The 15,144-nt window shown below is 36.7% G+C and overlaps 1 protein-coding gene across 13 annotated transcripts in view; it reads left to right on the plus strand.

Annotated features, from left to right (window-relative positions):
• The window catches only part of prdm16 (PR domain containing 16), a 313,157-nt gene that overhangs the window by 276,250 nt on the left and 21,763 nt on the right, over positions 1–15,144 (plus strand). For 12 of the 13 annotated variants that reach the window (XM_067413114.1, XM_067413121.1, XM_067413120.1 and 9 more), the window contains 2 exons: positions 11,110–11,212; positions 14,715–14,916. In XM_067413114.1, the coding sequence (XP_067269215.1) occupies positions 11,110–11,212; positions 14,715–14,916 (305 nt within the window). Of the gene's footprint in view, positions 1–9,335; positions 9,590–11,109; positions 11,213–14,714; positions 14,917–15,144 lie in introns of those variants that run through there. The other variant, XM_067413126.1, reaches the window with a different exon arrangement.

The following is a 15,144-nucleotide window of genomic DNA, read 5'->3' on the forward strand; positions in this document are numbered from 1 at the left end:
TAATGTGACTTGTTTTTATAAAATTACTACATAATAAAAATATTATTTTCAATAAAAAATATATTTTAATAGATTAACAAATTGTAAAAAAAAAAAAAAAAAAAAAAAAAAAACATAAGATATAGTCCTGTCATATATTAAATATTGCCGGTAATACAGCAAGCATTTTTATTTATTTTCTTTTTTTTTTTTTACAAAAAAAAAAAAAAAAAAAAAAAAAATTCTATTTACCAAAGAAACAAGTATCATGATTTCTACAAAAAAAAAAAAAAAAAAAAAAAAAAAAAAAACATAACATAATATAAAAATAAAAATAAGCAGCAACTAGTTTCCAAATTGATAATAATATTAAAGGTTTCTTGAGCAGCATATTAGAATGATATCATGTGACACTGAAGACTGGAATGATGGCTGCTGAAACTTCAGCTTTGCATCACAGGAATTAATAACTTTTTCAAATATTTGTAAAATTAAAAACACTTGTAATAATATTACATAATACTACTGTTTTTACCATATTTCTGATCAAATAAATGCAGCCTTTTTTGAGCATTGGAGACTTTTTTCGGAAATAAATAAATAAATAAAGCTTACCAAGCCCAAAGTTTTGAACAGTATAGTGTATTTTAGTTAATTGACCAATTAAAATCCAAGGCCGAAATTATCCATTTATAATTCAGTTTATGTTGTAAATGACTAATAAAACCATGTCAGCACAACAATGCTCCAACAGTGAATGCATCAATTCTAATAACGCCGATGAGTGTGCATGCAGGTTGTTAATATGTATTGCAGGAGCACGGCTTATGGTCACATGCTTATCTTGGTAGTTGTTGTTGAAATACAGCTCTCATAAAATAGGATGTGGGACCAGTTTAATATCAGTCTGAGCCTTTTTTGAGAGTACTAGCAGACAGTCCCCGCCGTGAAGGAGGAACGTCCTGTGAGAAGCTTGAAGAGACAGCGAGCACATGGTACTGTCAGGAAGATGTGGACAGGACCTGCTGCTGTCAAGATGTCACCACTTAGACAATAGATCAAAACAGCCTATTGTTTGATGAAGGCTGTTCCCTGCCTTTGTCAGAGGATGTGACTCAGAAGTCATTTACAAGAATCGCGTACAAGGCGAGCCTGGACACTCCTGAATCTTGTCTCCAATTATTTGCTTCCTTTGAAAAGACGAGCAGTTGTCTGTTTAAGATAAGGTATCTGATCTCTCATAAAGCCGGAGATCTCATAACAGGCTCGCCTGTAGTGTGGATTGTTTCCTTTGCTTACATGATATCTAACTGATTAAGTGAGGGGTCCTTGGTGGTTGCCTTATCTGGCTTGTGCTCAGTTTCTTGTTTAAAGTGATAGTTCAACCAAAAATGTAAATGCTGTCAATATTTCCTCAACCCTCTTGTTATTACAAACCTGACTTTTTTTCTTCCACAAAATGTAGAATGTCCTAGCTGCTCTTTTCCATACAAAGAAAAAGTGTGTGGACGGAGGGGGTGACTAAAGTTTTTATGGTTTTATTTTTATGGATTTAAGGGCATAACGAAATAAGAATGGTAAAAAGAAGTCCCAGGTCTAATCATAGTCTATATATTTGTGACGTAATCCATTTAAACTCTTTGCAAATAGTATTTTATTTAAAACATGCACGCATTCACTCTTGTTTGTATGTCTAATATCTCAAAAATGTAACAAGTGTTTCTTGTCTCGTACTATTAAGTTATGAATGACATCATCATTTAAAGTATTGCATATTTTTCAATTCAAAATGGAAAAATGACATTAAAAAAGGTAAATAGTTTGCATCACTTTGTTACTGTGGATCGTTGAACATATAAAACAGTATTCAAATATTAAATGTTTAGCTACGTATATCTTACCATCCACACACTCTTTCATTGTAAAAAAATTAAAAGCGTCTCGTTGTCAGTGAACATTAAGTCCCGCCTTCTTTGATCCGATTGGCCATCATTTTGACATTGACGAGCGACCATTGAGGCAGACAAGACTAAAAATTTAACTTTTTAAAATGTCTGCCATTACACTCTAAAAAATGCTGGGTTAAAAACAACCCAAGTTGGGTTGAAAATGGACAAACCCAGAAAATGGGTTGTTTGAATGGGTGCATTTACTAGGGTTCAAAAAACCCAATTTGGTTGTTTTTAACCCTGCATTTTTTAGAGTGTAATGACAGACAGTTTAAAAAGTTACATTTTTAGTCTTGTCTGCCTCAATGGTCGCTCGTCAATGTCAAAATGATGGCCAATCGGATCAAAGAAGGCGGGAACATAATGGAGCGTAATGGAGAACAACAGTAAAAAAAAATCATATAATAGGGGGGGGATCAGGGAAAATTTGGCCATTTCCAATTATGGGGGGAGGACTTGTGTATGGTTACGGTCCTGCTTTAGCATCATTTTTCGTTGCGCAGGGTCAGTGTTGGGTGTAACTAGTTACTAAGTAATTAGTTACTGTAATTTAATTACTCTTCCCTTGAAAAAGTAAAGTAAGGGATTACTCTTTTTTTCGGTAGTTTAATTACAGTTACTTCTGATGTAACTTAACTAAATACTGTTTATAGACTGTATATATATATATATATATATATATATATATATATATATATATATATATATATATATATATATATAAATATATATATTGACGGAAAGGTTTTCAATCGAAAAATGACGCCAAAGTGGTACCCTGTGCATTAAACTGTGACGAGGGGTCCTGAGCAAGTGTCTATGTGATGAGTTGTGAGTGAGAACGTGAACGTCTAGACCACTTGTGCGATATACACCAAATCTTCTTAAGGCATTTGATAGCTTTGTGAGGAGGAGATCTAAAATTGAAGTCTTTTGCATATTCCCATCCACTCTCCTAGCCAAGTCCACCCAGCAGCCATATCACCCTGTAGCCCAAGACTGGTTTCCCACTGAAGCTAAGCAGGGCTGAGCCTGGTCAGTACCTGGATGGGAGACCAACTGGGAAAACCAGGTAGCTGCTGGTAGAGGTGTTAGTGAGGCCAGCAGGGGGCGCTCACCCTGTGGTCTGTGTGGGTCCTAACACCCCAGTATAGTGATGGGGACATTATACTGACAAAGAGCACCGTCTTTCGGATGAGACGTTAAACCGAGGTCCTGACTCTCTGTGGTCATTAAAAATCCCAGGATGTCTTTCGGCCAAATTTGCCAAATTTGCCCATTGGCCCCTGTCCATCATGGCCTCCTAATAATCCCCATATCCTGATTGGCTTCATCACTCGGTCTCCTCTCCACCAATCAGCTGGTGTGTGGTGAGCGTTCTGGCGCAATCTGGCTGCCGTCGCATCATCCAGGTGGATGCTGCACATTGGTGGTGGTTGAGGAGATTCCCACCTTCTATGTAGAGCGCTTTGAGTGCCTAGAAAAGCACTATATAAATCGAAACGCATTATTAAGTGATGAATAAACATTCTTCAACATTAAAGGGTTAGTTCACCCAAAAATGAAAATTCTAAATCAATAATTACTTACCCTAATGTCGTTCGACACCCGTAAGATCTCCGTTCATGTTCGGAACCCAAATTAAGATATTTCATTGACACCAATGTCATTTCCTCTCTTAAGACCCATAAAGGCACTAAAGACGTCGTTACAAAGCCCATCTGACTACAGTGGCTCTACAATCATTTTATGAAGCGACGGGAATAGTTTGTGTGTGCAAAAAAACGAAATAACTTGTATATTGATGGGCCGATTATAAAATAAAGATTATAATGGTTATGAATTAGCGTATTGATTCATGATTCGGATTGCGTGTCAAACCGCCAGACTGCTGAAATCACGCGACAATGGCGATCTGAATCCTGAGTCGATACGCTGATTCATAACCGTTCTAATCTTTGTTTTGAAATCGGCCATCACTATATAAGTCGTTATTTTGTTTATTTTGTTCTTTTTTTTGCCCACACAAGCTATTCTCGTCACTTCATAAAATGATTGTAGAGCCACTGTAGTGAGATGGGCTTTGTAACGACGTCTTCAGTGCCTTTATGGGTCTTGAGAGAGGAAATGATATTGGTGTCAATGAAGGCCTGTCTGAGCCATCGGATTTCAACAAAAATATCTTCATTTGTGTTCTGGAGATGAATGGAGGTCTTACGGGTGTCGAACGACATTAGGGTAAGTAATTAATGAGAGAATTTTCATTTTTGGGTGAACTAACCCTTTAACAAGAATGTTCATTCAACGTCATCAGGTCTTTAAAAACGTGCTTAAAAAAACATTTTTTTTTTTTTTTCAGAAAATGTTCAGAGAATATTCAGAGATACCATTTTAATGATAATATTAGGGAAATGTTCTTAGAACATATTTTTTTAAGCTAGGGTAACTCAAATATCTTTGGTGTTCTCGGACATTTAAATATGGCACCTCGAAATTCAATGAAGCGCAAAATCGAGTGACATTTTTGAGTACGTGGGTGACATTTTACAGCCAGGACATTCTGCCTCACTCCTTTTGTGTTCCATGAAAGAAAGTCATAGGGCTCGGAACACCATGAGGGTGAGTAAATGATGACAGAATTTTAATTTTCGGCTGAATTTTTTTCTTTAAGTGTGCCATTTTGGGGTGTTTTAGACCATATGCATAAGTGGATCGCTTTCCTTGTTATTATTCCGCCACTTTAAGGCTGTTTGTCTCCCTTCGAACAAGTTGATTGACTCGTGGAATAAGTCAAAGTCTCAGCTTTTGTCTCTGGGCTAACAGGGGCGACCAGCGTGGCCATCGTAGTTTTAGACGCTGACACATAAAACACAAGGCTAACAAACAGGGGAGGACAGGAGGAGAGGAGGGACAACCTCTGAGACTGACAACCGCCAATTGACTTCAACTACATAACCCAGTCATTAAAGTCGTTTCACTTCAATGAGCGGCCACCGCTGGGCCCACAGGAGAATAATATCTCCAGCTAAAATCGCCCCACTAAATACATGGTTTCTATTTACTTTCTCCTTCTTAGGTTGTTTTTTCCCCCTTTCCTTATCTTTTGTACACGTTTTAGCCAGTCTTATGAACAACAGCCTATTATTTATTCAGAACGGCGACACAATGCAAAAATGCATAATTCATTGAACTTTGTACTTTGCTGTTCTATTTGAGCATGCACAATGCATGAGCCGTATGGAAATATGCACACGCCCAGCAAATTCTGATGTGCCTGTAACCTTTTAAAATCAACCTGGATCATTTATTTACTTGTTTACGCATTTGTCTTTTGTGTTCGTGGCCCCTGGAAACACAACTCAACTGTGTAGTGGTGCATTTCACAGTTTTAGGCCTTGTGTTTCAATGTGTGTGTGTGTTTTTTTAAATGTTATGGCTGTCATTTGAGGTGTGAATGGTTCTAAATAGCAGTTTTGTGCTGTAGCAGGGCGAGGGTGTTAGTTACAGCACTTTGCTTTAAGAAAATAATATTTTTTGGTGGTGACAAAGGGTGCAACATTAACTCTGGAGGTGGGAACCAATCAAAAAGGTGGCGAGTTTAAAAAAAGACCGCTTTCATATGTGCTCTTGTGTAAAATTATATTTTTAAAGAATGCTTTGGACCACATAATCTGATGTTATCAACTTGCGCTGAGAAAGTGTAATCCGGTTTTCAAACCAAACTATGCACTCTGAGACAATAGGCATAAAGCTGGTGGACGCATTCTGGCTTTTGCACAATGCCGTGGTCCATTCAGCAAGACTGTTGACCTCTGACCCCCCTCCCTCATCTCTCAAGATGCACTTAAACTGTTTGTCAGAACAACTGAAGTGCACAGCCAGATCTGCCATGCCATGGCCTTCTGTTTCTGAAGGGCTGAGGACACGCACACACACACACACACACACACACACACACACACACACACACACACACACACACACACACACACACACACACACACACACACACACACACACACACACACATGTTGGTCTATGTGGTTTACAGGGACCCTCCATAGGCGTAATGGTTTTTATACTGTACAAACCGTATTTTCTATCCCCTTACACTGCCCCTGCCCCTAAACCTACCCATCACAGGAAACATTTTGCATTTTTACTTTCTCAAAAAACATCATTTAGTATGTTTTTAAGGCCATTTGAATTATGAGGACATTTGATATGTCCTCATAAACCACATTTATAGTGTAATACCAGTGTAATACCCATGTAGTTATACAAATTTGTGTCCTCATAAACCACATAAACAGGCTCACACATATACACACACACACACACACACACACACGCACACACACACACACACACACACACACACACACACACACACACACACACACACACACACACACACACACACACACACATAAAAGTGCAAGCAGACAAACACTGACGTGGACATGTAAGGAAATACAAACGTAAAAATAATTTCGCTTTGGGTGTGCTTGTTCGCCTGCCATTCAAAATGGGGATCTGTTTCTGACGTGATTCACTATAAGACAAGATCAGAACAAAGTTCATCAAATCTTAGGCAACTCTTTGATCAAATGCCAGAACATATAAAAACGTAGCTGCGTGAGACGTCAGAGATTTTTACAAGTTCCTTTCTGGCAAACATGTATATAACTTATATTGCATTTATCAGTTAGTAGCTAATAAGTAATTGAATGCAGACCATTTCAGTTTGTTCGAAAATCATAATATTATGTTAATTATGTAATATCCAAAATGATTTTTACCATGAAAATGAGTTTAAATAAGATTGAATTACCAAATGACCAACAGAAATCATTTTATAATTGTAGTGTGTGTGTGTGTGTGTGTGTGTGTGTGTGTGTGTGTGTGTGTGTGTGTGTGTGTGTGTGTGTGTGTGTGTGTGTGTGTGTGTGTGTGTGTGTGTGTGTGTGTGTGTGTGTGTGTGTGTGTGTGTGTGTGTGTGAGAGAGAGAGAGAGAGAGAGAGAGAGAGAGAGAGAGAGAGAGAGAGAGAGAGACTGGCATGGTAAACCCTACATTATGGGGACAAAGACAGCAATAATCAAAATCGTTGTCCTTGAGGGGACATTTTTTGGGCCCCATTGGCAAAATATCTTATAAATCATAGTAAGTGATGATTTTTGAAAATGTAAAACTGCATATTTTTTCCTGTGATGGGTAGGTTTAGGGGCAGGGGCAGTGTAAGGAAATGGTTTATACAGGATAAAAACATTTACACCTATGGAAAGTCACAATTCACAAAAAACATGACGTGTTTGTGTGTGTGTGAGGGCCAAATGACCCCTCAAAGATAGTAATACTACAAATATTTACCCTGGTAGGGAAATGTTGTTGGTCCCCATGAGGAAAACAGCTTATAAATCATAAAATATGTTTTTAAAATTTAAAAATGCAGCAAGTTTTGGGTAGGTTTAGGGATAGGGTTATTGTAAAGGGGTAGTATACTTTATATACTTAAAAAATGTGTGTGTGTGTGTGTGTGTGTGTGTGTGTGTGTGTGTGTGTGTGTGTGTGTGTGTGTGTGTGTGTGTGTGTGTGTGTGTGCGTGCGTGTGTGTGTGTAGCCTGTTTATGTGGTTTATGAGGACACAAATTTGTATAACTACATGGGTATTACACTGGTATTACACTATAAATGTGGTTTATGAGGACATTTCAAATGTCCTCATAATTCAAATAGCTTTAAAAACATACGAGGTCCCCACAAAGATGGCAATATCAGAAATCATTGTCCTTGTGGGGACATTTTTAGGTCCCCATGAGGAAAACATCTTATAAATCACACAGAAGGAGTTTTTTTGAGAAAGTAAAAATGCAGAATGTTTCCTGTGATGGGTAGGTTTAGGGGCAGGGGCAGTGTAAGGGGATAGGATGTCCAGTTTGTCCAGTATGAAATCAATTATTCCTATGGAAAGTCCCCATAAAACATGGAAACACGACATGTGCGTGCGTGCGTGTGTGTGTGTGTGTGTGTGTGTGTGTGTGTGTGTGTGTGTGTGTGTGTGTGTGTGTGTGTGTGTGTGACAGACAGGGGATTATTGTCACCTAAGTGATGGATGATGCATCGGCCCCCAGCACTTGAAAGCATTGTGAGGGGGTCAAGATGGCCCTCTCAGTGCTGTCAGATCCTGAAAAGATTTACTGTAGAGACAGCTTAGCCCCATCATAATAGATTGCTTTAGGGGTGAAAGGAAGGCATTACCACGAACCCAGAGCAAAACTAGCCATTGGACTACAGCACGATTTCACATCCAACCAATCTTTTAGATCAATGTAAGTTTCAGTCTGTTTGCTTAGCCATCAAATATTGAAAGATTATCAGCTGCATTGTGATGCTTTTATAATTGTATATATGTAGCCTAATTCCAATGATTGGAATTATTTGTGCATTGATTATTCTAAATATAGGAATATACGTGTTGATTTATTCTTTTAATTATTTGTTGATTAAATTACTTTAACAATATATATTCGCGTTGGCAAAAAAAAAAAAAAAAAAAAAAAAAATGACAATGACAATAACAATAACAATCAGTTATAAACCGGTATAAATAAATAGCCTATAATGCACGAATTATAATTGTCCGAAAAAAATAAATCAGTCGTTTAATTTCATTAATGTTGAAAAAAATAAAATAATAATCTATAAAATAATTTAAGGAACGAAGCAATAAGAAACAAACCCTCCTCTCTAAATATTTATATTTTGTTAATTCGTTGATCCAACGGGAATAATTTAGAACGTAATCTTAAAAATAAAACTAAACTAAAGTTATAATAATTATAGTTAGACCTATAATATTATTAGAATATATGAAATAAAATAGGCTTTAGCCTGTCATGTGTGGATGAAATTATTACATATATTTATTGTATTATTATTTATTTAAAATAAGAATAATTATAGAACAACAACGCGATATTTATTGATCTATTTTGCAATGTAATATCAATTATAATAGGCTATACATATGCACATAATGGTTATGCAAGATTAAACCGTTTTTGTTGTCGAATAAAGGCTGAATATGACAGTTAGGTGTCTCGACATGACGTGTTTCTGTACCTCTGACGGCGGAAATCTTGAATTTAGTCCTTCAAAACGCCTTCACTATTGGTTTAAAATGTGTTCTAGGTGTTTGTGGCAGCAGACAGCGCGTATAAACAGGTGTGTGTGTACATTTAAAGCCCCGTGGAAAACATCGCGCAGGGCACGGCTCGCGCGCGCTCAGCCCAACAGTTCATGTATCTTTTTTTTTTTTTTTTTTTTTACATTTTCATTAGCTGGGAAAGATACATTTTCCATCAATAATAGATTCATATGGTGGTCAGAGGAGGAGAGGACATGGGGAGGGGTTCAATCCTTTTGGTTGGAGATAAGAGAGGAGGAGTGGCCGATAGAGAGAATCACTAATGAGCGCGACTCACCTCATCAAAGACGCGCGTGTTCGGACTCTGTCTAGCGCTGCTGTCGCGCGCAGTGTCATGATACTATGGGTTGCGTGCTGAACTCTACGGGACCAGAGCTGCTATTACAACTGGAGGCTTTGAGATCCACAGCTCAACAACTAGCCCAACTTTACCAACTCTCGGGAAAGAAAAAGGTCAGATATGCTCTTCGTTTAACTGCAAATGTAGCCTAATATTAATATTAACTAAAATAATAGCTTTGTTATACATCGGCCGCCCCTCTTGAGCGGCAAACTAATGCCTTGGCCTACTTGTGTAACACACATTAGAGTTGTCACAACATTAGAGCTCCGAGATGAAGTTTGTGCCGGTTTTTAGCTGTGTGTCTTGATTTCGGAGAGGGGCCCAGAGCAGCAGCTGTCGCCTAGCATCGAGCGCCCTCACGAGGGAGAGCCTGGTACTGCCGTTTCAGTGTGTGAAGAGTCTGCGGTGACGCTTTTTAAAGCGGGCTAGTTCTTTTTATCGTGTTATGGTTATTATTTAAGAGCATTTGAGCGAGTTGCACTCTAGAAATAATTTATTTTACAAAATAAACTCAGGAATTTGTGAGTGCATTTCGGTTAAAACACACAACAGATGTGGTTTGCCATCACAGCGCTCTTGGATGATTTTAACTGTGGTTTAACTTTGCAGCAAAACATCTGACTTTGAAAAAATGGCAATACACTGCGATGATTATATATATATATATATATATATATATATATATATATATATATATATATATATATATATATATATATATATATATATATATATATATAATGTATATATATATATATATATATATATATATATATATATATATATATATATATATATATATATATATATATATATATATGCTAGCTATACAAAACGTGTGTACGATTTTAGATTTAAAACAAATATAAATATAAACACCTTTACCCTGCATTCATAATCTCACACGGAAATACACATTTAATGTCGCAAGTGTAAACAACACACACGTTTTTTTTATAAGCATCTTTAAAAGCATCTTGTTTGCGTGCGTGTTTAATTTGAATATTATTATTATTATTTTATTATTATTATTAAAAACGAAAACACGTCACATCAAACGCATCGGAATACGACTGCATTGTTTTTGCTACATTTACAAATCCATTTTTTATTTAGGCTATATTATTTTACTATTGTATTATTTAAGTTTTATCAGAGGCGCTCGTTTATTTTGAGTGTGTGTGTGTGTGTGTGTGTGTGTGTGTGTGTGTGTGTGTGTGTGTGTGTGTGTGTGTGTGTGTGTGTGTGTGTGTGTGTGTGTGTGAGAGAGAGAGAGTTTTCATTTATTTCATGTTGCATGTGTAAATTATCGAATGAAGCGGGCGGCTTCAGATGCGCTTTGCCTTTAATATTCACTCCGTTGTCTTTTTATCCTCTCCTTTGTGAATGTGTGCTGTGTTTTTTAAATAATTAAAACATCATAAAATATAACAAATTAATAGTATTTCTTTTAAAGTTTCTATGTTTAAAATAAAGGCGTATTTCTCTGAAAACACGGATGATTATGATGATAATAATAATACAAACAATAGCAGTAGGCCTAGTAGTAGTAATATTGATAGCCTACTTTAAGGCCATTTTTGTTGTTGTTGTTTTATAGAGCTTATGCGTTTTTATTCTCTCTTTGCAGATCTATTATAAAGCTATTAGAGATATTGAAATAGGGGAGGAGTTACTGGTTTACATGAAGGACGGAGTTTTCCCCGAGGGCTCGATGGCACCGAACCTGGAAGGTGAGATTAATGCAAGTCATTAGGCACTCTTTTAAACAAACTCACACAGACCACACTCGTTCACCTCTGCTAACTGTTAGTAAGATGCTTTATGTGCTCTATGTATGTCTTGATGTTATTCAAAGTTCGTCAATGAAGATAATATGAAAGTGCATTTGAACCCAGAGGTGACTATAGGCTACTTGTATGAACTTGCTACTATATAGAACTTAATATTTATTTATTTTAAGGTGTCCATGTTACAGTGTAATTATAAGTAACTACATTACATTGACTACGTGTGCTTACTATAGGTTTATGGGCCCCACTTTATATTAGGTGGTCTTAAGTACTATGTACTTACATCAAAAAATAAGTACAATGTACTTACTGTATTGTAAAACACCTTTGCTGATACTGAGGTGGGATACGGGTAGAGTTAGGGACAGGTGTGGTGGGATGGGTCAGTTTAAGGGTAGGGTTAGGTGTAAGGGAAGTGCCAACTGTGGAATTACAAATGTAACTACAGAAATTAATTACAGACATAATTACATGTAAGTATTTTTAAAATGTAAGTACAATGTAAAAACATGTATGTACACAATAAGTGCATTGTATCAAATGATTCATTAAAATGTTAGTACATAGTAGTTAAGGCCACCTAATATAAATTGGTTCCGGTTTATGAATAAGGTTTGGTTTAAGGTTTATTACACAGTTATTAATTACTAACATGTAAAATAAAGTGTTTCTTTTTGTAAGCAGAGGTTGTCACTTGTACTCTCCTTATTAAAACACAGAACGCTGGCAATTTGCAAACAAGCTCGTAATCTTCTTAATCTTTTTTTTTTTTTTTTGTCTCCAAGTGATCTGGTAATCTTGGATTTGAAGCTCAGAGTAGTTGATGCAGACTAGAAAATTGCAAAAGCACTGAAGTGTGTCACGGCGCAGCCGTCGCTCCCCAGCACATGCAAAATGTTTTATCTGATAGAGATGTGTCCTCAGATCTCCCTGCCAGAAAAGCAAGAAGAAAGCCCTGCGAGGGAAAGACCCTGGCTAAGAGAGACAGGGACGCCAAAAGATGCAAGCCAGGCTCCGCTCAGACAGATCAATTCAGAGAACAAAAGAAAGGAAATGTAGAGTAGAATGAACACGGCCGTCGAAGAGGAGTCAGACGAGAGGCTGAGAGATAGACAGAAGGAGAGCTCTCTACATCCACCTCCTTCTCATTCGGCTTATCGGTGGTGGAATTTGGAGTGGAGCTAGAGGAGTCTCGGGGGACCTCACCCATGCTCACAGATTAGCCGCTAAACTGCACATAATTGTGTTCCCCCTACGTCTCTCCAAGAGCTATTAGTTTCCCATTCCCTGTCTTTTTCCCCAACATTCCTGCCTTTGTCGTTAGTGCCACTGATGGGACGGAGAGATAATGTCTTGATTCTTTTTATGGCTTCTCTCGATAAAATAAAAAAGGGGGGAAAAAGTCAGTACAGATTTTTTGCATGGCTTTTTTTCACTTTAGTTTTCCATGTAAAGGCCTCATTGGGGTTACAAGGGTAGTTTATTAAAAATACTTGTTTATTTTCCAGGAATTCTGTGAGCATTGCAATGGAGTGTGTTCTACCAATGCTGCACATGTCATCAGAATATATAATCCTAGTGTATACAGCATCAATGCACCCGTTTCATCCGCTTTGCTTTCACAATATTGAGGCAAAGAATAGTGAAAGTCATCCAACTTGGCTTGATCTGGGCCATGCATGGAGAATATCAGAGTTATCACTGAGTATAATTTGAGGATGATGATAGCTGATGCATTAAATCTTAGTACCTTCCCTTGCCTCTCCACGACTCCAGGGTTATCTGTGTGCTTGGCTCTTGTGTCAGGATATCACCACAGATAAAACAGCCTGCACATTTTCAGCCATTTAACCCCGGGTCACATGAACAATTACTCCAAAGACATTTTTATTCTAAAGTCAAAAACATGACATTTTAATTTTTAATCTTGTTATCTGTTTCCTATTTCATGTCATTAATTTTATGCAATAAATATACAAATATTATTTAAAATTCAATATTTCAATCTTAAATATTAGAATTTGTTATGAAAATGTTAAGCACTATTACCAGTCTTACACTCAACCGCAAGCTTTTTTGGATGTTATGCATTTGATATTAAAACAAAAAATATTTAAATGAGGGGCATCTGCAAACAAAATGCGGCTAGAGCTTTTCATAGAGCTAACATCGCTTTCGTGAACCATTTTTGAAACAGGTGTTTCAGTGATTTTTAGTGGATGTGTAAAATCAGTTCACACAGGTGTCCTATAGAGTAACTGCAGGTCATCAAATGAACTATGGACATGTTCCACTAACATTTAACAGCCAGAAAGTGCTCAAATATTTTACATTTATGCATTTGGCAGACGCTTTTATCCAAAGCGACTTACATTCCATTCAAGGTACACATTTTTTTATATGTAGTATTGTCTTGCTGTCCCTGGGAATCGAACTCATAACCTTGGCGTTGCTAGCGTCATGCTCTACTGGTTGAGCTACAGGAAAGATTTTGGTTTTCATTTGTGACCCTGGACCACAAAACTAGTTATTTGAGATGTATACATCAATACAATATACATAAATAAGCTTTCCATTGATATATTGTTTGTTAGGATAGGACAATATTTGGCCGAGATAAAACTATTTGATCCAGATAAATCTGGATTTTGAAAGTGCAAAAAAAAAAAAAAAATCGAAATATTGAAAATAAAAAACGCCTTTAAAGTTGTCCAAATTATGTCCTTAGCAATGCATATTACTATTAATAATACATTTTGATATATCTAAAGTATGAAATTTATCAAATATCTTCATGGAACGTGATCTTAACTTTACTGGACTTGTCATGATTTTTGTCATAAAAGAAAAATAATTTTTGACCCACTGCTGCCACAAATATACCCGTGCGACTTATGACTGGTTTTGTGGTCCAGGGTCAAACATTATCTATTGTTTTATCATTTAAAAGCTCTTTTTGTGAGATGTCTTGCTGGAAATGGCACTTTGTTGGATGTTTTGTCATCTGACATAATGACATTCAGACTGAAGATGTAAAAAAATAAAAAAATAAGTTACCTGGAGTTCATTTAAATTAAAAATGTAAGTTAATACAATGAACATTTTTGAGAATCAACAACCTTTATTCAAATATTATTCAAATATTTTATAAGCATATTGGGTAATTGTGTGTTTATTTGTGATGACGCAGTGAAACATGCCAAATTGTGCTATTTTCATGATTTATAAATTTTTTTTATGTGGTTCAGATACAATAATATTTTGAGTTTCTATTTATTAAACCAATTTCCTTCATTGTGTCAACTCAAATTTTTCATTTCAGTAAACTCAACATTTTAAATCAACCAGGTTACTCACTTTTTTTAAGTTAAACCAACAATATTTTTTTTTACAGTGTATTTAATTGTTATTCATGAGCAATTGTATGATGCTGTCCCAACAGATGAGCAGATGTACCGCTGTGAACACTGTGATGAGCTCTTTACATCAAAGCTGGAGTTACGGCGGCATCAGAAATACTCCTGCAGCAGCACCAACTCTATCTTTGACTCACTAAGCGAAGACTTCAAACAGGAGCGCGAAGACAGCGATGAGCCAGTGCACGAGTGCAAAGACTGTGAAAAGATCTTCCCTAGCGAGTACAGGTCAGCACACTCCACCACACTGCTCAAGCTGTAATTACCCACCAAGCTTTAGGTAACCCCAAGCTGTTAAAAAAAAAAAAACATGCTTTCTCATGTTTATTTGCCTGATTTGCGTACATCAGTGGTTCTCAAATGATTTTGACCCAGATTTTACATTGTGCCAGTGACCCAACACAGAACCGAAATTGTTTCTTGCTCATGTGTATGTTAAATGTGTATGATAAACAT

The sequence above is a fragment of the Pseudorasbora parva genome, chromosome 13 (assembly GCF_024679245.1).
Source record: "Pseudorasbora parva isolate DD20220531a chromosome 13, ASM2467924v1, whole genome shotgun sequence".
In the NCBI taxonomy this organism is placed as follows: domain Eukaryota; kingdom Metazoa; phylum Chordata; class Actinopteri; order Cypriniformes; family Gobionidae; genus Pseudorasbora; species Pseudorasbora parva.